Source organism: Suillus plorans, assembly GCF_016647745.1.
Source record: "Suillus plorans strain S12 chromosome Unknown HD556scaffold_1, whole genome shotgun sequence".
NCBI classification, from domain to species: Eukaryota; Fungi; Basidiomycota; class Agaricomycetes; order Boletales; family Suillaceae; genus Suillus; species Suillus plorans.
In genome coordinates, this window is record NW_024537385.1 from 1,687,160 (window position 1) to 1,712,103 (window position 24,944).

A 24,944-nucleotide genomic window follows, 5' to 3' on the forward strand; every position below is an offset into this window, starting at 1 on the left:
TTTTATTGAAGTTCACATAATTTTGACTATCTTTGTCTAGTTTTGTGCAGGAGGGTTTTCCTGATGAGCATTATACTCTGAGCTCTTCTATTGTTTATCCCAGCCATTGTTCATAAGTAGCTACTAAGTCCTCTCCATATGTATCTACATCCTCTGCTTGCATGGTTCTAACATAGGTGACATAAATGTCACAGGAATTACCCTCCTCCACAACACCCTTTGACTTTCTGACAAACCTTTCATATATTTCTTTGTCTTCAGGTTCTGCTTCATCATTGCATGCCTCTAGCAAAGCAAAACACTGATCAACATATCTGAAAAAAGCTTAGCTACTGTCTCTATTATAACCCAGACAAACTCACTTCAAATACTCTGTTTGCTCCTCGACTGGCACGTCTGGATGCAACAACCTCTTGGCAAGCGCAGCTGATGAGCGAGGATCATCAGTGGAAGGCAGATCTGATTTCAACACTTCTTGTTTGGAGGTTAATGCCTTCTTGGAAAACTCATGCTGAGACGAAGGATATGTGCCGATCCAACGACGAACTCCAGCCATGAGCCTGGGAAACAGTCTGCATTAAATATCATGGACTAAATCGGATACATACCGTGGATGGTGTGTTGGATGAGTGCTGTGAGGGAGAAATGGACTGTAAGCAATGTCCTTCAGAGTCTTCCTGTGGATGATGACGGACAAATTAGCAATGATCTCGCTCCTGTACAGTACTGCTTACCCTGGTAGCTTCAATGTGCTATTCATGGAGTACGCAAAATGCTTTCCCAGCGATGTGAATAAAAGTGGTCGGTAGTACTCCGCCCAAAATTCTCCGCCTACGTTGACAAAGTTGCACAATGCTGACGAGCACTCCATCACGTCGTACAACACCTGGAGATGTCGCTTCTGGAACCATTTCTGGTACTGACCACGTTTCGGAGGAAGCGCCAAGCTGCGTTCAGCTGCCACGCCGAGAAATAGATTTATTGCTGCTTGTTTGTCTGCGTCTAGATGGACTTGTCAGTTATGGGGTGGGTGAGTACAAGACAAGTAGGTACCGAGAAGGGAGTTGGCATAAAAACGGCGGATGTTTTCGATGATGTCCCTCGAGTGACTGTTCCAGTGAGGCATCCTGCGATATGTTTCTACCCGATTCACAAGTGCACTACCGGTATACTGCAGCGCGATGGCTAAACAAAATATCAGCGATAGCTAACATAAGTTATATGACAAACTCAACTATCTCCATGGTCATGATACATTTCAGTCAACATGTTTACCGCATCTGAATCGAATGGGAGATTCGGACTAGCAACAACACCGAGGGCATATAACTGGTGGCCCAGAGCACGCTTCCCGAAAACAAATTGTGCTGCATTCGTACGATCTAGGCAGTCGACACAATTTGTGCGGCATACACCATTCTGCAGCAAGATGGAACGACGGAAATGTTCGTTCTCTTCACTAGGAAGGACAAAGTTAACATGACATTTGAAAAAGACGAGTGCAATACACACAAATTGCCATTATGGAGACCATGAGCGAGTGGTTCCGCGCCAGAATGAAAGAATCCAGTCATTTGAATGGATACCTCTGCTATGTCCTCAAGGTAGCTTATAACATCTTGTGTTTTCCTACAGTCATATTGAGACAGCGAAGCGCCAATATTGCATGAAGTTCATACTCTTTGTATGCCCGTGACATATCCCAAGCCCGATAAACCATCTTGTACTCATCCGGCAGAAATTGGTTCAAATATTTGACGCATTGAGTGTACTCATCCAACAACTTCGATTCGCGTGGCTGCGGCTCCCGCCGTTTGATGAGGTTAAGAATTGTGATTGGTGCGCCGTATCGTGCAAAAAGGTCATCGAAGTGACGAGAAGCAGCAACATAGAAGGGATCTACAACATTGACTTGGGATGTGTCAAAATAAAGGTAAGTTGATGGTCTCAACGGACGTACTTTCAATAGGTGGTCGGGGAGTCATACTAGTAGTTTCCTGTGTCCAGTATATGGGAATGCTTCCCCTGTACTAAGAAGGTTCGACTGATGTAAGACTATGATAGATCGCATGATTGCATTGGTCCGTACCTGGACGTAACTGGTGTACTGAGGGCTCGGCCGACGTTGACATTCGCCTGTTGAGGGACCGGTGGGAGGAAAGTAAAATGGTGTCGTTAGTGCTTCTGATACAATTTGCTCGGTCTCAACCTCGTTTGCAACGTTTCCCTGGTAAATGCTTGAGGAAAAGGATTATTTGATACACTAGTTCCGTACCTCTTCATTGACACCGCGGGTCAAATATCGAGCTCCGGCATAATGGCGCGACCGACGGGCAATAAGCGTTACAAAGACTACACGCCCGAGTACAGTAAGTTCTGGTAGCGCACTAAGCATTATGATGCAGGAGCGCAAACGGCCGATGCACTTACTGGCCTGGTCCACATGACCATGTATGAGTGGCAGTAGCCATGGACGACGGACGCCAGTGGCAGGGGAATCCTTGAGAGGTGCAGCGATCATGTGAAAATTCCAAACGTATCGATCATTGAAGGGCCATCTGGTACCATTGAAACGTTTTGGCTTGGTGAGGTTATTTTGAAGCGTAGAGGTGATATCGTATGAGTAACTGGATTGAGGCATAGTGGAACCAATTAGGAGAGCTCACGCACTTGAATATTGCCCACCTGAAGTAAAAGTTTTTCGATATGTCAACTTGCTTGAACATATTCGCAAGGCGCTGCTCCTCGGCAGGACGGTCAATCTTGTGATTGGATGCAACAGCTATCATCTCCGTGTTCTCACAATGGTATAAATAGTGGCCACCAAGAAGTGCCACAACAGAACGCTTTGATATGACGATCATGTACCACCCAGCGGTGAACTTCACAAATCCTTGGTCTGGTCAGCGACTTACGATAAACGTACTGGTGCGGCATACCTGCAATACCAAAGATTATGCGTGCCTTACCAAGCCCGCCAGATCCCTTGTTACCATCCTCCAGCATCTTGAGCATGTTGCTCATTTGCTTGCCGCTATAGTCGGTGTCGTCCTCGACAATGGCGATGTCGGTTTGTGAGGTGCGGTCAATCTTGACAATCCGGTGCCGCGAGTCAGAGGCATTAGAGGCGACGATATAGAAGCGCAGTTTGTTCTCGTATAAAATGAACTTGTTGAACGCAGAGAACTTGGGTACCAAATTACAATTGGCAGGGGGTTGTATGGACTTGTCTGACGACTCCGCAGCTTTACCCTGAAACCCAGCGGCGGGTAATGTCGATGAGCTCAGCGGATCTGACTGTGACACTAGTCGATCCATGGCAGCCTGGCAGGTAAGTACTACTAGTAGTAGTGGGATGTAGTACTTAATTCTTACTTACCTAAGGTACGGCAAGCGCCGATCGTGAAGTCTGCTTCAGCTGCCGACCAAGCCCACCCCCTAAGTTTTCCTCTAACCATGTGTGGACGATATGCCCTAGGTCTACAGGTCAGTTTCTATCACAACTTGCTTCAGCTATTTAACGTAACTAGCGTGCCGAAATACGCGCTTTACCTGGATACCCCAATCTCGAAATTGGTGAATGGGTAAACGAAGACAATTTCGTGGTGAGTTCTGTTCTCCACACCCATGAAAGCAAACCATGAGATACTTCCTGAATTATAGCCCCGCTATAACATTGCACCAAACTCTCAGGCGCCTGTCATTCGCAGGCGTAATGCTTCTTCACCCGACCTTCAAATGCAGACCATGCGGTGGGGCATCCCTTATGGTAAGATTCATGCAAAAGGTCAACAAGCTATCAATGCACGCTCGGAAAACATCATGGAAAGTGCAGGGATGTGGAACAAATACAGAAGCAGTAATCGCTGTGTCGTTGTTAGCCAGGGGTGCGCACTTATTCGAGTTTTCAATTCAAGATCATGATGTTTCTGGAACTAATCCTCTATCAGGTACTACGAGTGGCAGACAAAAGGCAAGGCCAAGCTTCCACACTTTACGAAAAATGCCGATGAGAAGGTGATGCTCATGGCTGGACTTTATCACGTTTCAGGTGCGCATCATCGCTGACCAGCGGACACTACTCGCCCACAATACTGACGGCTTGAAGAGGAAACAATTCCAAACTACGTTTTTGCTATAATTACAACGAGCGCCAGCAAATCACTTAGTTGGCTGCACGACCGCCAACCTGTCATTCTTACATCCGACGCCGATGTCACTAAGTGGCTTGATACCAGCTCGAATGCTTGGTCCGCCGAACTTGGTAAACTGTTACGACCGTCTGAAGGTCTAATATGGTGTGCCCTTTTCTTCCTTGATCGTATCTCGAGCACTGATGATTGTATGCAGCTATCAAGTTCCAAAGGAAGTTGGCAAAGTTGGTGCCGAATCTCCCGCCTTTGTCCAGCCCGTTGCAACACGCAAAGACGGTATCGAGGCCATGTTTGCAAAGCAACGCGCCAAACAGGAGGGAAATAAGGAAGGCATCAAGCGCAAACGTAGTCCATCTCCAGTCATACCATCAATGCAATCTGAGCCAGTCGGGAAGGTGAATAAGAGTCCTAAGATAGAGTGCAAAAAGTTTAAAATTGAATAACTTGTTGCGAGTATACCACGACCTACGTATCATCACATCCTATTTGTGGCTCGTATGCAGCGCAGATTTGTAGTCGTACATATGTCATAACCCTAACCCCGCAGAATTGTTGCTTGGCACTGCTTGTAGCTCAGCGCTCTCAGATCCCGTTGATTGACAAACATCACCTGGCGGCAGCAATCTGGAGGTTCCTATGGCCTATTTCTCAAGCCAAAGGCCACAGTCCTCAAGTTCTGCCATCAAGATTGTCAATCCGGCAGAACATGATGACAAGGCTAAATTGCAGGCCAAGAGAGGTAGTACCTTCGATTGACGCAAATATCCATGCATAACTTAACCCGGTTCATCAGATTCTCCTCAGCGTCAATGTAGGAATATATTGATTTATGGGTAAAATCAACTCTTCAGCGGCGAGGTAGTATTTTAATGCGTCACGCAGATCTTGTCGTTATCAGGACAAAGGTTGTATCTATTATCATCCACCAGTATGTGCAGTGCAAACTTGTTGATAGTATACCCTCTCAATGTTCTTCAGGTTGAAGGTTCAAACAACCTGTACGGAAGGTTTTCGATCCTTGACTGCCTCAAGCGCTTATGATCTCTCTAGGCCATGTCCAGAATCACCTCTTTCTGCTTCACTTTCTGCGCAGGCCGTCAATGCTCCCATCTTTGTGCCAAAAGCACCTTTTCATGCCATTACATCTCCTTCTCCGACTTCGGCATCGCCATTCACTCCTTCGTAAGACCTCTATGCATTACCATACAACTACTGAGATTTGTGTAGCCCCTCGCCTTCAACCTTTTATCCGAATCATACCGAATACGAGGATTATGGAGATTCTGTCTCCAATCAGACACCTCAGACATTGGAGCATCAATTAGTCAATCAGTATCAGCAGGTGCGAATATGTCCTTATATATGTTTTCACTAGGCTTATATCTACTTCAGGTGGATTATGACGACCATGCCTCACCAATGAGTAATTTCTATCAATCTCAACAGGCTACGTTTGTAAGGCAACCTGTAAGCTTCTCTTGCCAATCTGCATGGAAGGATGTGTTACCTTTATTGTGTGTAGTTGGATTATCATCTCTACTCGCACCCTACTCCGGATGCCTTTCCCTCGACGCATTTTGTCTCTGATACAATTCGCGAGGAGCTGCACAGACGCTCGGAAGCCTCACAACTTGTCCCACTACCTGGACATAACCTACCTGATGAACTTCAGGGATATCATTCCCTAGCTCTTCTTGAACCTTCTGTCACCGAGCGACGCAAGTTCTTCAGTTGGTACTCTACCGTCTATCGCGCAACTAGTTCCAACGATGGTATATCATATGCTCTTCGTCGCATCGAAAGTTAGTTATACCCATAGCATTTACCCCATATTGTTGACTTGTGCAGATTTCAGGTTGATGCATCAAGCTGCATTTGGAGCTATCGAAACGTGGTCGCGTGTTGAGCATCCAAGTATCGTTCGTGTCCGCGAAGCATTCACTACTCGTGCATTCAACGACAATTGTACGTTGGACCCTTATGCAACTTCGCTTGCTCTGACAAACGTAAATCAGCTTTGGTGGTCGCGTATGAATACTATCCGGATGCTCAGACTCTCTTTGAGATGCACATTAAACAGAGGCCGCCTGTATTTCAGCATGGCCGTCTTTCAACTTTCTCAGCGGCATTACCCGAGGCGACTTTATGGTCGTACATCATCCAAATTGCCAGTGCCACCAAAGTAGTGCATGAAGCGGGCCTCGCAGTACGCATGGTTGACGCAACCAAAATCATGGTCACGGGCAAGAACAGGTGTGTTCTGTCATCTCGTATCTGATTCATCTTATGTCTGCGAGCAGAATTCATATTGGCTCGTGCGGTATTGCAGACGTTCTGATGTACGATCCCCGCCAAGATTCTGCGATCGCCCAACAAGAGGACCTCGCAATGTTTGGCCGTCTTGTGTTTGCTCTCTGTTGTAATAATCTTGCAGCCATGAACACACTCCCTAAAGCACTTGACATGATAGGTCGCCAGTACTCCGCTGATGTGAAGGCTCTTGCTCTTTATTTGATCTCTAAACCAGGTCCACACAAGGTTGGCCTTTCTCATTATCGGTATAGCCTGCGTCTAACAAACTTTCAGAGTATCACACAAGTAATAGACATGATCGGAACGAATCGATTGCTCCACGAAATGGACGATATGCACAGGTAAACGAAAGTAGATGTATGCTAGCGCTTGTGCTCATGCTACAACTTAGTTCCGTCAACAGGCTTGAAGCTGAATTCATGAGTGAGCTCGAAAACGGGCGCCTGGTTCGCCTTCTTTGCAAATTTGGTTTTATCAACGAGCGACCCGTGTGCGTCTACCGCTGCTCAATTTGAACAGCATCTCAACCTTGATTTTAGGTTCGCCCGTGAGCCTCGCTGGTCCGAAACAGGCGATAGATACATCATCAAGCTCTTCCGAGACTACGTCTTTCATCAAGTGGACGAGAACGGTAACCCAGTCATCAATCTTTCGCATGTCTTAGCTTGTTTGAATAAGGTACTCCCTGTTTATTTGCTTGGAAACATTTCTCATGCTCTTGCTAGCTCGACGCTGGCACAGACGAGCGTATTATGCTCGTTTCCCGTGATGAACAGAGCTGTCTCGTTGTGAGCTACAAAGATGTGAAAGCCTGCATCGATGTTGCCTTTGGGTAGGACTCCATTGTCTTGTCTCGTTCTCATTGTGCCTAACACCCATTCAGTGATCTAGCTCGGGCATCGCGATGATCATCGATTTCTAACATGCAAAAATAGGTAGAATCTGAAAAAGACGCGAAAAATATAAAAATTATGATTTCAATTTGGTTACATCGTAGTACTTTACTGCGTTGATAGTTTCATCTGTCCGATCTCGACGATGATGAGCATAGTTTGCCGTGTTGTCATCATACCACAACTCCGAACTCCAACTGACTGAGGGAAAATTGTGGTTGCAGCTACGATGACTCGGAGTTTAGTTCACCCATGTGCCAGAGTACTTGCACGCTGGCAGCGACCTTGTCAGTTGCAACACGCATGGCGACTACAAAGTAACGTGTCAAGCAATACTTTCTCAACGTCATCGGTGTTGGCAGGTAATCGAGCTATCGTCTACAATACCAATGGTGACCCAGCTCGTGTCCTAACTGCATTCTCCTTCCCCGAACTGCCACCTCCGCCTCCAAACACCGTGAACATAAGGTTTCTGCTTGCGCCCATCAATCCTGCAGACATCAACGTTATTGAGGGCATTTACCCCGCGAAACCAGAGCCTGATGTTTCCCTCTCCCAGGCCAAGGATTACCCACTATTCGTGGGGGGGAATGAGGGCCTTGGCAAAGTGATAGATGTGGGCGATGGCATTGTCGGCCTGCGGAAGGATGATTGGGTCGTTATGACCAAACCTCAGAGTGGAACATGGTCGTCGGCGAAGAACGTTGCCATGTCGGATGTCCTAAAGGTTCCCAAGCAGGGTCTGTCTGAAGCACAGGCTGCTACGATTACCGTACGTCTCTTCATTGTCACTTGGATATTTTGATTACTTCAGTTCCGACGTTGGTGAAGGTCAACCCCCCAACAGCTTACAACATGTTGCACGACTTCGCCCAACTTGTAGAAGGAGACTGGATTGTGCAAAACGGTGCGAACAGTGCTGTATGTATGGTCTTATTCGTGCGCTGGTGGCAACCCTTACCTCAGTCTGCTTCTCAGGTTGGTCAAGCCGTGATTCAAATCGCAGCTGCCAAGGGATACAAGACCATCAACTTCATTCGTGACCGGTATGTCATATTTACCACATTTACGGGCCTGTCTCATTCAACCAAAGAGATGATGTTGGACTGCTGAAACAACATTTGAAATCACTGGGTGCAACACACGTTGTGACATATGACGAACTCGCCGAGAAGTCCTTGAGAGCGAAGGTCAAAACGTGGACTGGAGGCAAGGTATTGACTTCTCCATCTTTTCTTTCGATAAACTTAGTATTTTGTAGGATATCCGCCTTGGTCTCAACTGCGTAAGCGGCAAAACGACCACCCTTATGGCTCGACTACTTGGGAACAACGCGCATCTTGTTTCATACGGGGCGATGTCCAAGGAACCTCTTTCACTTCCAACATCGCTCTTTATTTTCAAGAACCTTACTTGTCACGGTTTTTGGCAAACACGTTGGTATAGCGATAAATCCTCGGAACAACGTCAGGAACTGCTTGAAACATTGACCGCCCTCATGCGAGATGACAAGGTATGTACGGAACTTCAATGATGCTCGTATTTCATCTCATCTAGGCTATCCAGTTGCAGGACCCTAACTATGAAGTTTTGACGATTGGCGGGACGGAGAGTGATGTCAGTGCATCTGTAAAGATTCGTGACCTCGTAGCGCGTTTAGGTCAAGGAATGTATGGGAAGAAGGTACTCTTGAAGGTTGAAGAAACTGTATGACATGAAGATAATGCCCCTGTCGACTTCAGCCGTGCCCGGTTGATCATTGCCATCCATCATAATTCCACTTACCTTGTTCCATAAATATTGAGGTCCATAGCTAGTGTCATAGCCATTGTGATAATTTTGGTGTATAAAAGTTCCAAGCGGCAAGCCCGGATGCTGAAGAATTGAAGTTGGCTTCCTCATTTGGGCAGACCCTTTGGAAAGTTGCTGACCATCACGTTCCTCAAGGCCAATTATTGTGGAAGCAATTCCCATCTCCCTAGGCACCAAGGGCTTGTCTCTGTTGCCCACCAGAGCGGTCCCCCAAGCTTTTAGATTTCTGTTTCTAGCATGGCGCAGAGTTCATCCAGTGTCCAGTCTAGTCCCTATAGTTCACAGCGGAGACATGCTTCCAAACACCGTTTCTTCGTGGTTGAACTATCACAAGCTCTTTTCGACTTCGTAATTCGCCTTCTTCCATCCCAAGAAGAGATGGCTGTGAAGGAAGACGTCAGGAAACTCCTTGAGAGGTTGATTCGCACAATCGAACCTGACAGCCGACTACTATCATTCGGAAGCACCGCAAACGGCTTTAGCCTTCGTAACTCAGGTGAGCTTGGAATAGCTTGTCTCTTGCTCGTATAGGCTACAGTTTGCTATAGATATGGATCTATGCTGCCTCATCGATTCTGCCGAGCGTCTGTCTGCATCCGACATGGTTACGATGCTCGGCGACCTCCTTGAACGCGGTTAGTTGGCATTGGAATTACGTGTCGACATTCATTTATCGTGCTACCAGAAACCAAGTTTCACGTCAAGCCTCTACCTCATGCACGTATACCAATCGTCAAGCTCTCCTTAGATCCATCTCCTGGACTACCACATGGTATCGCTTGCGATATCGGATTTGAGAATAGACTCGCCCTGGAGAATACAAGGCTGCTCATGTGCTACGCTATGATCGATCCCACCCGTGTACGGACACTAGTTCTCTTCCGTGAGTCCAATTTCTGATTATCAGCTTTCTTCGATGATTCATTGGCTCTGTGATAGTCAAAGTATGGAGCAAGCGGAGGTAGGAATATCTAGATATATGATGCTTTTGCATATTCTTATCATCTCGAGCAGAAACATCAATTCTCCGTACCAGGGGACGCTATCATCTTACGGCTACGTTTTACTTGTCATATATTTCCTTATACATGTGAAGAATCCGCCTGTGCTACCAAATTTACAACAAATGCCTCCCCTACGGCCAATTTCTCAGGTGTGCAGATTCATTCTTATATATTCCACCTGATATCGAGCGGTTTCAGGAGGACACCCATATTGGGGGGCATAATACTTGGTCGGTCTTTTTGGCTATCATCACCAACGAGGTGTCCCTAACTCCACGCCGCAGGTTTTTTGACGATATAGAACTTCTACGCCAGCGATGGCAATCATCTAATACCGATAGCGTGGCTGATTTGTAAGTCACTACTCGGTCGCTTCCTGGTTTAGAGTTTGAATTTATTTATAAACAGGTTGATTGATTTCTTCCGATATTATTCTCGTGATTTTACCTACAATACAGGCGTTGCTTCCATTCGGGGAGGCCTATTGAAGAAGGACAGCAAGGGATGGCAAAACGAGGCAAGTAGCTTAGCATCCTTGCGTCTTTTTACGTGTTAATGGGCCATGCAGCTGGCAGCCGGCCGATATAATGACTCCAGAGAGCGAAATCGGTTTTGTATAGAGGTACGCGAACAGTAACTTTTCCCCTATGATCGGCTCAAGTTCTCCGAATCATAGGATCCGTTTGAGATCGATTTCAATGTTGCCCGATGCGTAACAAAAGAAGGGCTTTACCAGGTATGTTAGCCTTTCAGTCTATTGTAACCTTACTTATCGTCTGCGTTAGATTCGTGGAGAATTCATGCGTGCATCTAGGATCCTTGCGATGCGCCCTCGGGCTTCTGTCGCACTTGCTCAACTGTGTGAAGAAAAAGGTGAAGACCCACAAACATCGTCACCTCCATCCGTCTTCGTCCCGCCTCGCCTCTCCATCCCCCCCCAGACACCATACACTGTTGGCAGTAATTCCATGAGGCCCAAGGGAGCATCCGCTGAGCGACTTTCACCCCAACCTGAGTTCTTTGAGCCTGAAAATAGACATTCGGGCGATAATTGTGTTCCATCTCGTACCCCACCCGAGCACATGGCACCAAAAAGGACCCAGTGGACTAGCCCGCCCCCACCTGAGGCTCCGCCTGCCCACCACGCCATATTTGAAGATCAGCTTGACCAAGGCCTGGCGTTGGCAACGTCTTCGACAATGGCGCGGGAGGCTGGGAAGCCAGCGTCATCTCCTGAACATTTTGATCTCCTCAGCGATGAAGAGCGTCGATCAGATGCTACTGAGTCCGATGAAGTCCAATCTGTTCAGTCCTTTACTGAAGGATCCCGTGCAACTCCCTTAGCATCCACATCCTTTACCGAACCCGTAACGTCTGTTGTTGGACCTAGCATTCGAGGCAGAGTGCCCTCGAGATCCTCGCGTCCCAGTGACAAAAATTCGGTTCCGCCGAACGAGGCTACCCTAATTGCTTACAAAGCTGAGCTCATTCGTCGTTCACACTCTGGCCCTCCAAATGGCAAGTCTAATCGTTTTTCCTGGCCTTCCGCCACATCCATTGCATATACTCCTACATTCGGACCATCGATATCTACGTCACAATCCTCTCGCTTGCATGTTCCAGACACGTCTGCTTCGACCAACACTGTATTTTATGAAACCACGGGCACGCAGCCGCGTTTTCCCACTTACCCCGCACCCGCACCATCTCACTTGTCATCTAATGTGCCATTTTACATGCGAAACTATCTTGATCAAACCGTTAACAATACCGCTACAATTGATATCTCCAGAGAGGTTCCACCCTCGTCGATCTCCCAGGCGCCGTTCACCCATTCACATTCACATACACCCTCCACTGCTACGATCACCTCCCGTGTTCAACTCATACCACGACATCTTCCGGGCTCGCCACCTCATTCTCCGCTGCGCAATAGCATGCACGGACGCATAGGCATGGTATGCGGGCCTGGAAGTGACTCATCTTCGCCGACATCCGGAAGTTGCTCGCCATCTCCTTCACCGACTCTGCTGCACCAACAACATGCGGTCGATGATTTTTCACGTTACAACACGTTCAAGATGGTTGCTCCTCGCCTGAGACGCATTCGTGCGGATCCAGCAACGGTGGATCTGACACCTGATGTTGCTTTGCGATAGCGCTAGGCTCGCATCGATCGGTAATGGGGAGACATTACATACACGTGCTTACTCGGACCTCGGTTTGACCTTACCATAGTTCAGGATTATTTACTCTCGAAATGTAGTCAGGCAACAAGCGGTCACATTTGGGTGTACAAACAGTAGATGGAGATACATGGACTACTGAAGAGGAATGGTGCTGTCTACTCCTGAGCTACGAAAGGGTTTGCAATCTCCTCTGAGCCGTCGACAGGACTGAGGAGGGTAATGGTCGGTCCCCGAAGGACTACGAGGTTCAGCAAGCGGGTTTGAGGTTCTGGCTCTGGGGATCAACTGTCAGCGGTGTACTCTGAAAGGGGAGTTATAATGGCAGCACCATTAATTTGTTCCTCGACCCCGTCAAGAACGAGATTGAGCAGTTGATCGTAACCCTTCAGGATACCTGTCACTGAATTTTTTTTTAAAAACTGATCAGAAGATGATCGATTGTGTTAGTCGATTGGCTACCTTCTCTACCGCCAGTGAATTTGACCCTTATTCTCTCGTTGACGTACTTGGACAGGTCGAGGATAGCCTCCCGCTTGCCTTTACTTGAGTCTTTCCAACATGAGGAGCCACTCAGATAAGGGTTCTGGGGTGACTCACTTGACATCAGATGAAGCTGGCATCGGTCTACCTCGCGGCGGAGGACCTCCACGACCACCTCTAGCTGGAGCACGACCCTGTGATTGAATTAGTAGATGAAATGATTAAGACATTGAATCGTACGCGATCTGCCATTAATTGAGTGACTTGTGCACAGGTTACTTGCTTGCAAGGCTGTTGCAGGCTGCTGTTGGCAGCAAGACAAGAAAACACAAAAATTGAAAAGCCGCTTGTTTGTTGAGTTGAAGGGTTTCTTCATCGTTTCGACTCTACTCTTGATCCAAATCATTGCTACTTCTCCTAGCACCAACGACGCTTTAACTGATCTCTCCTCTTGCAAAATCGCAAACTATCTCTCTTTAAATATCAACGACTGTCACGCTGCAACGATTCTTCAATCATGAACGCCAGCGCACTCCTTGCTAATACCCTATCTCCAGGTAGGTTACTTTTCAATTTTCATGACCGTTCATTCTAAGCTAATATCTGCCCTTGAAAGATGCTACAACGCGTCAGACTGCCACTCAGCAACTTGAGAGCGCTTCTAGGGAGAACTATGTATGTTCAATAACCCTTTTGTTCATTAGCCTTTAGTATGCTCAGACTTTTCACAGCCGGTGTATATGTTGATGTTATCAGATGAGCTCCGCAACGAGAATTCTCAAATCCATACCCGCAATGCTGCTGGTCTTGCACTCAAAAATGCTCTCTCTGCCCGTGTACGTAAAACGCGTTCTTCGTGACCTGTCATGATCTTTAAACATCGTGTATAGGATTCAACAAGGCAAGACGAGTACTCTGCAAGATGGATGGCCCTCGATGTCGATGCTAGACAAAAGATCAAAGAGGCATCCCTTTTAACTCTTGCATCACCTCAACCAAGAGCAGGTGCTGTGGCTGCCCAAGTCGTTTCTGCGATCGCAGCCGTAGAGTTACCCGTCGGCCAATGGCCAGATCTCGTTGAAATTCTTCTCGGTTTTATCAACACGTCTGATGACACAAACTTGAAGATCGCCACTTTGCAAGCTATTGGTTACATCTGTGAAACTATAGTACGTTTACCTTGTGCCACTCAACCACTTTGTCCTCATCTCGCGCCACAGAAACCGGAAGTCTTGGCATTGAGGTCGAATGAGATTTTGACGGCTGTAATTCATGGCGCTCGCAAGGAGGAGCCATCGTCGGAAGTACAGCTTGCTGCGGTCCATGCGCTATTCAATTCCCTGGAGTTCGTACGGGACAATTTCGACCGAGAAGTACTTTTTTTTCAATCTCTGGCGTTTGCTTTACTGACGCGCATCAGGGAGAGCGAAACTACATCATGCAGGTCGTCTGCGAAGCTACCCAGAACCCGTCAGTATCAGTGCAAGTCGGCGCTTTCGAATGTTTAGTCAAGATTATGGCACTGTACTACGACAAGATGGCATTTTATATGGAACAGGCTTTGTTTGGCGTACGACCGCTTGTTTATCCTGCCCTGAGTCCTCCTGACAGAACTTTCCAGCTTACTGTGATGGGCATGAAACATTCTGATGAACGGGTCGCACTGCAAGCCGTAGAGTTCTGGACTACTGTATGTGAGGAAGAGATTGAACTCGCCCATGAGGCACGAGAGGTACGCGGCATGCACAAATACTATTCAAACCAATCACGTATTCTGCAGGCTGCCGAATACGATGAGCCGCCCGAACTAGAGTCCAAGCATTTTGCCAAGGTTGCCCTGCCGGAAGTAATTCCGGTTCTTCTTAATCTCCTCACGCAACAAGAAGAAGACGCCGACGAAGGCGAATGGAACCTTGCCATGAGCGCCGGTACTTGTCTCAACTACATGGCTCAAGCCGTAGCAGATGCAATTGTTCCCGCTGTCATCCCCTTCATCGAGGCACACATCAAGGCTCAAGACTGGCACCAGCGCGAAGCAGCCGTAATGACGTTTGGCTCTATTTTGGACGGTCCTGATCCCCAGGTTCTCACCCCTCTCGTCAACCAGGCGCTTCCCCTTCTGATCGGCATGATGAACGATGAGAATCTGCATGTGAAAGATACAACAGCATGGACACTCGGACGAATCTGCGATCTTCTAATTATAACGATCAAGCCCGACGTGCATCTTCATCCTCTAATTTCGGCGCTCGTCAACGGTCTTTCGGATCGCCCGCGCATCGTGACCAACTGCTGTTGGGCACTCATGAACCTCGCTGATCAGATCGGAATATACCTCGACGAATATATCACCTCTGCCTCCGAGAGCCCGCTCTCACCATATTTTGAGGGGATAGTAAGCGCCCTTTTGCGGGTTACCGAGACGTCCGTACTTTTTATTTTTTTTTGTTCACGTGACCTTCAGTCTGATCTTGTTTCATAGGACCGCAAACGAATCCAACTTCCGAACCTCTGCATATGAAGCCATCACATCCTATGTATCCCATTCAACTACAGATTGTATTCCTGTGGTGCAAAACACCGTCATTGCTATTTTGCAGAGAATGGAGCAACTTCTGAACATGCAGGTGCGTTTCCTCACTGCATGATTTTACTTGTATCTTTACGTCCATTTCAAGAACCAAATCGTCGGCGTTGACGACCGCAATAACTGGAATGAGCTACAGAGCAATCTCTGCAGTGTTGTCATCGTAAGCCATCATGTTCGTTATTTCGCGTTGTAGCTCATACATCCACAGAGCGTTATTCGGAGGCTCAGCGGAGGCATTCAACCAATGGCAGATCGAATCATGACCCTCGTTCTCCAGCTTATCCAAGGAGCAGGAAAGACATCAACAGTGCTCGAAGATGCTTTCCTGGTTGTTGGATCGCTAGCTGCCGGTACGTTTCCCTCTCGATCACGCCCACCCCAATGTTGAGTTTCTTCGCCAGCATTGGAAGCTGGATTCGCACCATACATTCAAGCTTTCTTGCCATTCCTGTATCCCGCCCTCAAAGCACATGAAGATACCCAGCTGTGCATGGTTGCTGTTGGCATCATCGGAGATATCTCACGTGCACTTGGCGATCAGAGCGCCCAGTACGCAGGCGCGTTCATGAACGTTTTACTAGAGAACCTGCAGAGCAACGTTCTTAACCGCAATGTCAAGATATCAATACTATCTTGCTTTGGCGATATCGCGCTCGCTATTGGACCTGCTTTTGATCCTTATTTGAATACAACCATGGACGTGCTGAGACAAGCGGGCTCAGTGCAACCTAACCCTGTGAGCTGGTTTATTTCTGAATGTGTTCAGTGCTAACTGGTGCTCATTAGCTTGACTTTGATCTCATGGACTATGTCGCTCAACTACGGGAAGGAATTCTAGAGGCATACACTGGGGTTGTCACTGGATTCAAGAATACCGAGAAAAGTTTGCGTTTTTCTTGTAGACTCATTTTGCCACTTACAATCGTCCCTAGCACCCGCACTACTCCCTCACGTACCCAGCATCCTCGAGCTCGTCCACCAATGTCTAGCAGACGAGGAGAGATCCGACTCCATTGTGAAACTCTCCTTTGGCCTCATCGGTGACCTCGCAGACTGTTTCCCCAACGGCCAGATCAAAGAACACCTGCTAGAAGAATGGATCGCACATGAATTCCGTAGTAAGCGCGGTATGCAGCAAGAGACGAAGAAGACGCTGCGGTGGGCACGTGAAGTGAGTATTTTCCTCTTGTTTCTTCGTCTCCAAGAACACTAATCTTCCACCACCCAGATGATCAAACGTGCGACCGCATAGACACCCCTTCCACGCTAATATACATCTCATCCCTTGCACGTGATCTATCTCTCATTCTCTCATTCTGTCACTTTGTTTTTCCTCATCCGTCAGTTCAATCGCCATCTGAAGGAGGCACATGGATATCATTTTTTTTGCATCTGCATGTAATAGAAGACGGTCTTACTACTGTTTTTGTTCTTTTTTTCTCCAACGAACTCGAAAGCTGGAGGTGTTGCAAGTAGGAGTCTCTCTACATAAGCGGTTTTGCGCCCTGTCCTTTGTATCCCTTATCGAATCCTCTTCCTATTCCACAATTAGTTAGTTATCATTCCTTCGAGTAATCAGAATCAGAGGCATCGTTCAGGAATCTTTGTGTAATACAAGATTGAATACAGGGAGTACATACATAGCGATAAGATCGAAAGAAAGCAACGACCAAGATGAATGGTACACAAAGCGATCCGAAGAGAAATTACATTACAGTCTGCTCTCCAACAGAACAGTCTCTTTCCTCCATCCCAACGCACCACGCCCAAACGCAGCTTCAAGAGCCTCGTCGATAGTCCTGACAAAGAAAAATTGCATTTCCCGACGGACTTCCAAAGCCACGTCGTGTTCCACATCTTTACGGTTCGCCCACGGTAAGATCACCTTGCGGATCTGTGCACGGTGCGCACCGAGCACTTTCATTCGAATTCCACCTACGGGCGTCACGCGCCCGCGAAGTGTGATCTAGACAGAAATCCGAATCAGAACGCGCTTTATTCTATATCACTGGGCACGCACCTCTCCTGTCATAGCAATATCTTTTGGAACACACGCCCCGCTCAAAAGAGACACAAATGCGCATATCTAGTCACCCATCAATCCATTCCCTCCAAAAAACACCACACAGAAAACGCACCATAGCAATGCCCGCACTGGGCCCATCCTTCTTCTGCGCCCCAGCAGGCAAATGCAAGTGCACATCAATCACATCCGGAACCTTGAGCGGATCAACCCCCCTCCCAGCCGTGATCCCCAGCTCAAAAGCATGCGTCTTCACCCAACTCAATGCGATCTCCCCACTTTCCTTAATCACGTCCCCCAAGCTCCCCGTAAGCTTCAACCTTCCCGTCCCCGGAAGAGCGGTACTTTCGACGGGTAAGATACCCCCCTCACCCATACCGGTGACTACGAGCCCGTATACGACGCCCCGTTTTTCCTCCCGATCGCGTTCTTCGCCGTCCCACCGGGGTATACCAAGGATCTTTTCGAGTTCATGGGGTTCTACTGTTGCTCGCCATTCATTCCCAACCCCGTTCTCATTCGTGTTCCCGTCCTGTTTCTCGTTGCCGTTCTCGTTCCTCATCGCGTTCCCCTCCCCTCCCGCGGCATCGTTCCCCTTATCAAGCCACTCGGCCCATTCCACAGCCTTGAACCTAACAACAGCCCCGATTGCCCGCTCCAAACTCCTAACACCCGCTTCCCGTGTATACATCGTAGCCACATGCAACAGTGCATCATCGGTCAGCGTTAACTGAGAATCCGAAAGCCCGTTGGCGTTGATTTGCTTTGGGAGGAGAAAACGTTTCGCGATGTGCAATTTCTCGTCGTAGGTGTATCCTTGGGGTGTGTTAATTCGAGATGATGCTGATGATTGTGGGGTAGGGAAACTCACCTGATAATTCAACCACCTCGCATCGATCCAGCAAAGGCGCAGATATCGTGTCTAGGGTATTCGATGTACATATGAAAAGCACCTGACTGAGGTCAACGGGTACATTAATATAATGATCCTGCATCATCACCATCCCCACAATCAGTCAAATCCATCACGGACAATACCAATGCGAAGGAAACGTACATTAAATGAATGATTCTGTTCAGGATCAAGAACTTCGAGGAGAGCAGCAGCCGGATCACCATGGAAATTACTATGTCCTACTTTATCCACTTCGTCCCTGTTCATTCAATTTCAACGTTACAACCATCCCTGGCTGAAATTCCGGACCTTACAATAATATAACGGGATCGTTTCTGCCGGCTTTCCGGAGAGCCTGAACGATGGAGCCTGGACCAGATGCTACGTAGGTTCTCCGGTGTCCCCTGTTACTAAACTCAATTGTTGAGTAAGGTGAGAAAAGGGGATACAGACCGGATCTCTGCTTCATCCCGAACGCCGCCTAGTGATATCCGCTGAAATGGCCTTCCCAAAGCCTTTGCGATAGATTGTCCGAGAGATGTCTTTCCTGTCCCAGGGGGACCGACGAACCTGCATAACTATTCGACGGTTATGCCCATGATATGCAAGATGCACGCACAAGAGTATTGGTCCCTTTACGCCCTTGCTCTTCTTCGGCGGGGTGGGGGTAACACCTAGGGAAGCATCCGTCGAGGGGGTGTCCCCCTGAGCTTGGGTCTGAGCTGTATCCGCAATGGCGCGCAAACGCACGACTGCGAGGTATTCCATAAGTCTGCGTTTTATCTGGTCGAGGCCGTAATGATCAGCGTCGAGTTGCGCGCTAACAGGGAGTGAGTGGAGAACAGACGGTAAGGGAGCAACTTACCGTGCCCTGGTGAGGAAACTGGGGTCCTTTAGAACGTCAAGAGGGGTAGTGGTTGAGTTTGATGGCCATGGCATAGATGTAAGCCATTCGAGCTGTACGGTACTGAGTATAGACCTTTGATATGTGGATTGTACTCACGTATGAGCGAATAACGCCATTCTCGACGCTTCCCTGAGGAATCCTCTTCAATCTGCGCCACTCGCGAACGCCGACTTTGCGTTCCTCTGAATTAACGTTTAAAGCTTCAATCTTGCGGCGTAAATCGGCAAGGTCATCTGCATCTGCCTGGTCGTCATCGTCCAACTCGCTTGTAGCTCCTCCTGTACCGAACCCAGGACCAACACTAGCAGGAGAGCTTTGTAAACTATGAAGTTCGCGTTGAATCGCAGCTAATTGCTGACGAAGGAAGTATTCCTTCTGCTGGCGGGAAAATGACTCGTCTACGGCTGATGCGATCTTCTTTGACACTTCCTGAATGGAAGACTGTTTGACGAAGAGTTCTGTAGCGCGACGGAGACGGTCTTCTACCTCAGTAGCAGCGAGGAATGCTGCAGAAAGATTAATGAATAGACATGAGAAATGAAAAATACTGACCAAGTCTGTCCGGGTATTGAGATGATACAGCAGCTACGAGGACATCTGCCATCCAGGCAGCGCGTTGCTCCGAGATATCCTCTACTATTGCAGCTACTCTTAGCCAGTCGTCTTTGCGTTGTGGTTGCGGAGAGTCCTTTGCGAGACGGTCGAGGAGTACGAGAGCAGCATGCTTGAATGCTTCGACTGTGTCTCTTGAGGGGATTCCATCAGAAGAAGAATAGACGACATTATGAACAGGAAGAGTGTCTAATTGGTCTATCTGAATTGGAGAGGGGAAACGAATTCTTTCTACACCGTGGAGGGAAAGTAGATAGGGCTGAGTGGGAGAAGATTGATTTCTTGGTCTTACAAGACGCGCTATTCTTGCAGCAGTTCCGTATGTAACCTCTGAGGGCGAGTCAGGAGCTGGAAGTGGAATGGCAGCGAGAACTGCATCTGAATCATCCAAGAGCGAGAGAATAGCGTCAGCGAGTGAACGACTGATAGGAAGCGTGAGTCGAGCAGTTGGTAGTAGAATTAATGGATGAGGGAGCAACAAGACTGGAAGTTTAGATGAACCCATAACTGTCATCGTCGTCGGGCTCAATGTCAGTTGTTATCGAGCTCGTCGTCGTTGCCGGACCCCGGTGGACCCGGTAAGTCCACAATTCACGTGATGTTTTACGCGGAAGTCATGTGATCACGCGTTCAAAATGAACCAAGTATTGTTCTTCTTGAACCAATCTTGAACCATTGCAAGAACCTCTCGTCATCGTCATCGACGATGTGGTTGAAATTAAGCAACGCTCTGAAACCAACCAAGGACGCCGACCAAGATCAACCAACAGACGTTCTGTCAAGAGTCTATGAGCAACATCCAAATTTATCCGTATTTCACGAGACTACCAAGAAGCTCAGTCTACCCAAGAAAGTCAGGTCACATCTTCACTTAAGATCAGATAGTCAGTGTTTTCTATTCCATTGGTTTGTATTCTGACCATTTAAACAGGTTCACAAGTGTCTCTTACTCGAGGTTCATCTGACACAGTTCGAGATTCATCTCGACCCTCACTCGAAGGCAGCGTCAGGTCAATTCTCCGTGATCCAAAGACACCAGGAACTGGCCAAAACGTCCGTTTCTTCTCTCGAGGTGCCCACAAAGCCATCAGCCCAGATGCTTCAGCTTCCACCTCCGAGCCATCTCCAATCTCATTCGCAGATCGTCTAGCACGAGTCGCTCGTCCTTCTGCAATGGACGTATTCGGAGAAGCAGACTCTTCAAATTTATTCAACTTGAGTCCTGGAATTGAAATACCACAAGGGTTCAAAACACCGATGCTAGATACGGCCATCGAAATCCCAGAAGGCCCCCCTCTAGAAACTTCAACTCCCTTCAGAGGCCTCCCAGAAATTCCCGCAGACCCTTCCTTCGCCTTGTCTCCCACAAGCTCTACATTTTCAGGCGACATAAGCATCCCACCCACTTCCCCTCCACCACGAACCCGTCGCTCCCGCGCACTCAGCGACACAGTATTCCAAATAATGCTCAGAAAACACGCACCAGAAGCTGACATCAATGACACTTCAAACGCTTCACTCGTACTCGTTTCGGAGCCACCAGACCCATTCCGCGCAAATGCAACGACCTACTACACACCAGGAACAATGATTCCTCCTACCCCTCCACAACCAACACACTCCCGCACAGCTTCCAAAGAGGAAGACATTATCTGGAACCTACGTACCCAACTAGCGCTCTCACAGGAACTCTGTGCGCAGTACGAGATCGACCTCGGGGCTAGAGATGAACTTGTTCAAGCTCTTACCCAACGCACAGAAGTCGCCGAAAAGGAAAAAGAAAAGAGCAGAAACGTCTTGCGTAATTGGAAGAAGAAAGCAGGTGAGCTCGAGCGCATGTGTCGTACCCTCGAAGAAGAAGTCGACACTTCCCGACAAGAAAATCTCGAGCGCAGCGTCATGGACGAGGCGAGCGGTGAAGCCCTTCGCATGCTCCATCGCCAAATATCACAGCTCGAACGCGAAAAGGAAGCATTGCAAGACCATGCGGATACAGCTCACTTGCGCGAACAGCTCCATGAAAAGGAAGCGGAGCTGAACAAACTGCATGAGGAGTTGAAGGGTCGAGATGACGCGGAACGTGTCTTGCGCGAAGGGATTCAGGAAGCCAGAGAACAGATGGATTACCTCACAACTAATTCTGTGCGGTCTTCGATGGCGGAGGAAGCTCTCATCGTAGCAAGCAGGGAGGAACGAGAGAGGCATCAGGTCATTGAACTGGCATGGGCAGAAGAACGAATGCGAATGGTCAATGCTCACGAGGCTCTCCAGACGGACAAGAACGCCCTCGCTGATGCTGTTCAGCGTATTTCTTCAGAGTTGGAGCGTATCAACTCAGAACACGCCACCGCCATCGAAATTGCGCACGGGGACCTCGACGCAGCCCACCGAGAATCTGCAGAACTCCACGACAACATTGAAGACCTCCAGAACGACAACGAAGTTCTCAAATCCGACCTTGAATCTCTCGAAACCAAGTTCCTGAACATGGAAGAAGAATGGAGTGAAGGCGAGAACCAGCGCATCGAACTCGAATCAGAACTCCAGCGAACCACTGAAGAGGTGCGGCGTCACCTTCTTTCCAATTGATCTCACTAACATATCACAGCACGAATCCCACATTACATCCCTAACCGCCGAACTCGCCTTTGCGAACGAAAATGTCTCCCGCCTCGAATCCAACATCAAAGAACGCGACGCCTCCATCTCAACCCTGACCACCACCCTCCTCACACACAGAGATGAAGCTGAATCCCTTCGGGAAGAACTAGCCACTCTCAAAGTTGAGCATTCACGCGCTTTCTCCTCCCAAACCCGTACTTTCCAAGATCTCCAAACCCAAGAAAAAGACCTGCGCATGCAGCTTGAAGTCGCAGTACGGGAAAAGGCAGAGAGCGATATTATGTTGAGCATGAGTAAAGAGCGCGTGGGGTCGTTAATGGATGAAGTTGCAAAGCTAAGGAGAACAGTGCACGAGATGCAGCAGACGAGTGCTGCGCGTGAAGTGACTATCGTGCAGTTGCGCAAGGAACGAGAGAGAGATCGGGAGGATGTCAACGGGCTTAATATCGCTTTGGATTCGAAACAACAAGAACTTGAACTCGTGAGTCCTCCTTCAATATCTTTAGTTTTGTGTCTCACGTGATATTAGATCAAGAGAAAGATTTCGCTGAAGAGTGTTGCGGCATCAAATACCCCAGTCCCAAGCAGGGCTATAAGGCGTGAATCGATGATTGGAACCCCTTCTTCATCCCGACCTCCCTCGTCTATGTCAGACGCATCGAAAGACGGGAAATCGGAAACGCCTTCTACATCTTTAGCGCCTCGCGCGAGCCTGAGCAGTCTCAGTCGCAACGTGCGTATCAATGCCACCGCCAACCCCCCTGGCAAAATGGGGCCTCCAGCTCTTAAATCCCGTTCATCACTTGCTACAACTACACCCCCCACCCGAACATCCCTAGCTTCATCTACATCCCACGCACCTTCGTCCCTCGGCAAATCAAACACGACTCCAAGACCCAGTGGTCTTGGGATGGGTGCGACGCGGCGGGTGTCGACGAGCTCTGTAGAGAGTAATTTGAAGACGCCTGTTGCCTCTGGTACGAGGAGGGTCAGTGTTAGTTCGAGCGTGCCGAGTGAGGTTGATGAGAAGGAGAATGTGATGGTGGCTGTGAACGCTAGAGGGGTGAAGGCAACGAGAAGGGTTGTGCCTGCTTAGATTTGCTGTGCAACGACGCAGCATCAATTGTTCCGCTTCAAGTTTCGACGACCCCACAGAGGGTTATACTAATTTAGACCTCACCCGCCCTGTCCCGGCGCATCACTAATCCCCGCCCGCATATAGTCATCCCCCTCAATTACTCGCTCGCTCTCGGACACGCCTGCTCTACGCATATTTTCTCTTGATACACGGTACTGATCCGACATATAACGTCGCAGTCATATTTCAAATCTCAAAGTCGAAGTCGATACCCCTCATCTGCACTGTTTTATGGCCATGGTACCGAAGCATTATTGCATCGAATCTTTGTATGTCTGCCATCTCATATCTTTATCTATTTTCCTCATACCATTATTTCTCTGTTACTTTTCTTTCTCTCATACCTTTATTTTCTATTTTGTTCTCTGATTTATGGCATGCCATTCGTGGCGTCCTTTAGTGATCTGTTTGCTGTATGTTGTGCCTGTCATTGCCTGGTTGATTGGCTGTGTGTATGCTTTGTAGTTGATATATCTATTGTAATTATGATGCATTGATGATTTTGTAGACTAGCAAATTCAGATATTTTGCAATGTCTGAATGCTAGAAGCGGCAATCATCACACGCCGCAAAGCGGGGTGCGCACTCCTCCTGCCTCATGGTCTTTGAAGTTCGCAACTGTAGAAAATATATAAACAGTTTCATATCTGATGTCTCTCAGGCATGTTCATTGTTGAAAGTCTCAAAGTTGCATGCTAAGAACACTACGACTACTAGCTACATCGACAGGAAGTGGCTGTAGGCCTGTAGACTGTAGCTGTAGCACTACCGTGTAAGTTGTCAAGGAACGTGGTCAAGTACTATAACGATTTTCATAAATCCATGCATTACAAATGATAAATGGGCATGTACATACTGATGACTCTTCGTTTCTTGGCGTGGGTTGTTGCTATCGCTTTGCTCGTAACGCTGAAAAGAACCGTTAACGGTGACTATCTTTTTGAATTCGATATGTTGGGCCAAAATTAATTTCGTTCCGTTACACTGTGTAACAGCGTAACTGAGTTCAATTTGAAGCTTTCATTTGAACTACATTTGTCTCAGACTCAAGTTCAAAGACTCAAAATCGTACTTGCTCCATATGCCAATGAACGTCGAACGTTCAACGAACTTCACATAACTCGATGGACTTGAGAGGCAAGAGTTCCTACTTCAACCCCATTTGCTCTAACCGACTTGTCATTCCTCGCTGCCAGCGCTGAATCTCTTCACGAGATCGAGTCATGCGGACTTTGTGCTATGCAAACTAGGACACAGGTCGTGATGTGCCACGCATCCCTCAAGACCGTCCACCACGCCTGACTTTCACAGG

At 48.1% G+C, this 24,944-nt stretch overlaps 9 protein-coding genes across 9 annotated transcripts; 6 read left to right on the forward strand and 3 right to left on the reverse strand.

Annotated features, from left to right (window-relative positions):
* Positions 1–94: 94 nt before the first annotated feature.
* Positions 95–3,371, reverse strand: HD556DRAFT_1522633 (phosphoinositide polyphosphatase; the record flags this gene model as incomplete). Its single annotated transcript, XM_041309199.1, has 14 exons — positions 2,940–3,371; positions 2,686–2,893; positions 2,431–2,627; positions 2,276–2,376; positions 2,090–2,227; positions 1,961–2,030; positions 1,680–1,911; positions 1,513–1,629; positions 1,236–1,459; positions 1,054–1,185; positions 735–1,002; positions 609–677; positions 363–560; positions 95–314 (listed from the first exon to the last, which is right to left on the reverse strand). The coding sequence occupies exons 1-14, from the start codon at positions 3,316–3,318 to the stop codon at positions 95–97; spliced, it is 2,553 nt and encodes an 850-aa protein (XP_041167962.1). The 5' UTR covers positions 3,319–3,371.
* Positions 3,264–4,724, forward strand: HD556DRAFT_1319318 (uncharacterized protein). The gene is made up of 6 exons (XM_041301273.1): positions 3,264–3,331; positions 3,385–3,605; positions 3,664–3,887; positions 3,951–4,051; positions 4,109–4,298; positions 4,351–4,724. The coding sequence occupies exons 3-6, from the start codon at positions 3,739–3,741 to the stop codon at positions 4,595–4,597; spliced, it is 687 nt and encodes a 228-aa protein (XP_041167963.1). The 5' UTR covers positions 3,264–3,331; positions 3,385–3,605; positions 3,664–3,738; the 3' UTR covers positions 4,598–4,724.
* Positions 4,725–7,505, forward strand: HD556DRAFT_1319328 (uncharacterized protein). Its single transcript, XM_041301274.1, has 16 exons — positions 4,725–4,893; positions 4,948–4,987; positions 5,037–5,082; positions 5,133–5,152; positions 5,205–5,336; positions 5,382–5,496; positions 5,547–5,621; positions 5,677–5,956; positions 6,003–6,119; positions 6,170–6,407; positions 6,455–6,692; positions 6,741–6,808; positions 6,859–6,957; positions 7,007–7,145; positions 7,193–7,299; positions 7,351–7,505. The coding sequence occupies exons 1-16, from the start codon at positions 4,791–4,793 to the stop codon at positions 7,373–7,375; spliced, it is 1,842 nt and encodes a 613-aa protein (XP_041167964.1). The 5' UTR covers positions 4,725–4,790; the 3' UTR covers positions 7,376–7,505.
* HD556DRAFT_1319334 (uncharacterized protein) lies at positions 7,506–9,254 on the forward strand. The gene is made up of 6 exons (XM_041301275.1): positions 7,506–8,132; positions 8,192–8,281; positions 8,339–8,406; positions 8,454–8,574; positions 8,622–8,873; positions 8,927–9,254. Exons 1-6 carry the CDS (start codon positions 7,590–7,592, stop codon positions 9,071–9,073), a joined length of 1,221 nt encoding a protein of 406 aa, XP_041167965.1. The 5' UTR covers positions 7,506–7,589; the 3' UTR covers positions 9,074–9,254.
* An 11-nt stretch (positions 9,255–9,265) lies between these two features.
* Positions 9,266–12,439, forward strand: HD556DRAFT_1319336 (uncharacterized protein). The gene is made up of 11 exons (XM_041301276.1): positions 9,266–9,668; positions 9,721–9,807; positions 9,858–10,055; positions 10,112–10,133; positions 10,187–10,325; positions 10,375–10,406; positions 10,461–10,529; positions 10,585–10,693; positions 10,745–10,798; positions 10,853–10,912; positions 10,962–12,439. The coding sequence occupies exons 1-11, from the start codon at positions 9,410–9,412 to the stop codon at positions 12,333–12,335; spliced, it is 2,403 nt and encodes an 800-aa protein (XP_041167966.1). The 5' UTR covers positions 9,266–9,409; the 3' UTR covers positions 12,336–12,439.
* HD556DRAFT_1319340 (U6 snRNA-associated Sm-like protein LSm7) lies at positions 12,440–13,199 on the reverse strand. Its single transcript, XM_041301277.1, has 5 exons — positions 13,086–13,199; positions 12,963–13,039; positions 12,825–12,907; positions 12,694–12,765; positions 12,440–12,639 (listed from the first exon to the last, which is right to left on the reverse strand). The coding sequence occupies exons 1-5, from the start codon at positions 13,095–13,097 to the stop codon at positions 12,521–12,523; spliced, it is 363 nt and encodes a 120-aa protein (XP_041167967.1). The 5' UTR covers positions 13,098–13,199; the 3' UTR covers positions 12,440–12,520.
* Positions 13,200–17,048, forward strand: HD556DRAFT_1319341 (karyopherin Kap95). The gene is made up of 15 exons (XM_041301278.1): positions 13,200–13,402; positions 13,462–13,520; positions 13,577–13,681; positions 13,736–14,014; positions 14,066–14,218; positions 14,266–14,415; positions 14,467–14,577; positions 14,626–15,269; positions 15,328–15,472; positions 15,524–15,595; positions 15,644–15,785; positions 15,837–16,171; positions 16,222–16,318; positions 16,368–16,606; positions 16,664–17,048. The coding sequence occupies exons 1-15, from the start codon at positions 13,363–13,365 to the stop codon at positions 16,685–16,687; spliced, it is 2,595 nt and encodes an 864-aa protein (XP_041167968.1). The 5' UTR covers positions 13,200–13,362; the 3' UTR covers positions 16,688–17,048.
* HD556DRAFT_1319346 (Lon protease C-terminal proteolytic domain-containing protein) lies at positions 17,049–20,433 on the reverse strand. Its single transcript, XM_041301279.1, has 11 exons — positions 19,813–20,433; positions 19,357–19,766; positions 19,219–19,310; positions 18,973–19,173; positions 18,807–18,923; positions 18,668–18,757; positions 18,516–18,612; positions 18,330–18,447; positions 17,574–18,274; positions 17,456–17,521; positions 17,049–17,401 (listed from the first exon to the last, which is right to left on the reverse strand). Exons 1-11 carry the CDS (start codon positions 20,384–20,386, stop codon positions 17,147–17,149), a joined length of 2,721 nt encoding a protein of 906 aa, XP_041167969.1. The 5' UTR covers positions 20,387–20,433; the 3' UTR covers positions 17,049–17,146.
* Positions 20,434–20,578: 145 nt separating this feature from the next.
* HD556DRAFT_1302637 (uncharacterized protein) lies at positions 20,579–23,590 on the forward strand (the record flags this gene model as incomplete). Its single annotated transcript, XM_041299519.1, has 4 exons — positions 20,579–20,756; positions 20,804–22,434; positions 22,481–22,975; positions 23,024–23,590. 4 exons carry the CDS (start codon positions 20,579–20,581, stop codon positions 23,588–23,590), a joined length of 2,871 nt encoding a protein of 956 aa, XP_041167970.1.
* Between the last annotated feature and the right edge of the window lie 1,354 nt (positions 23,591–24,944).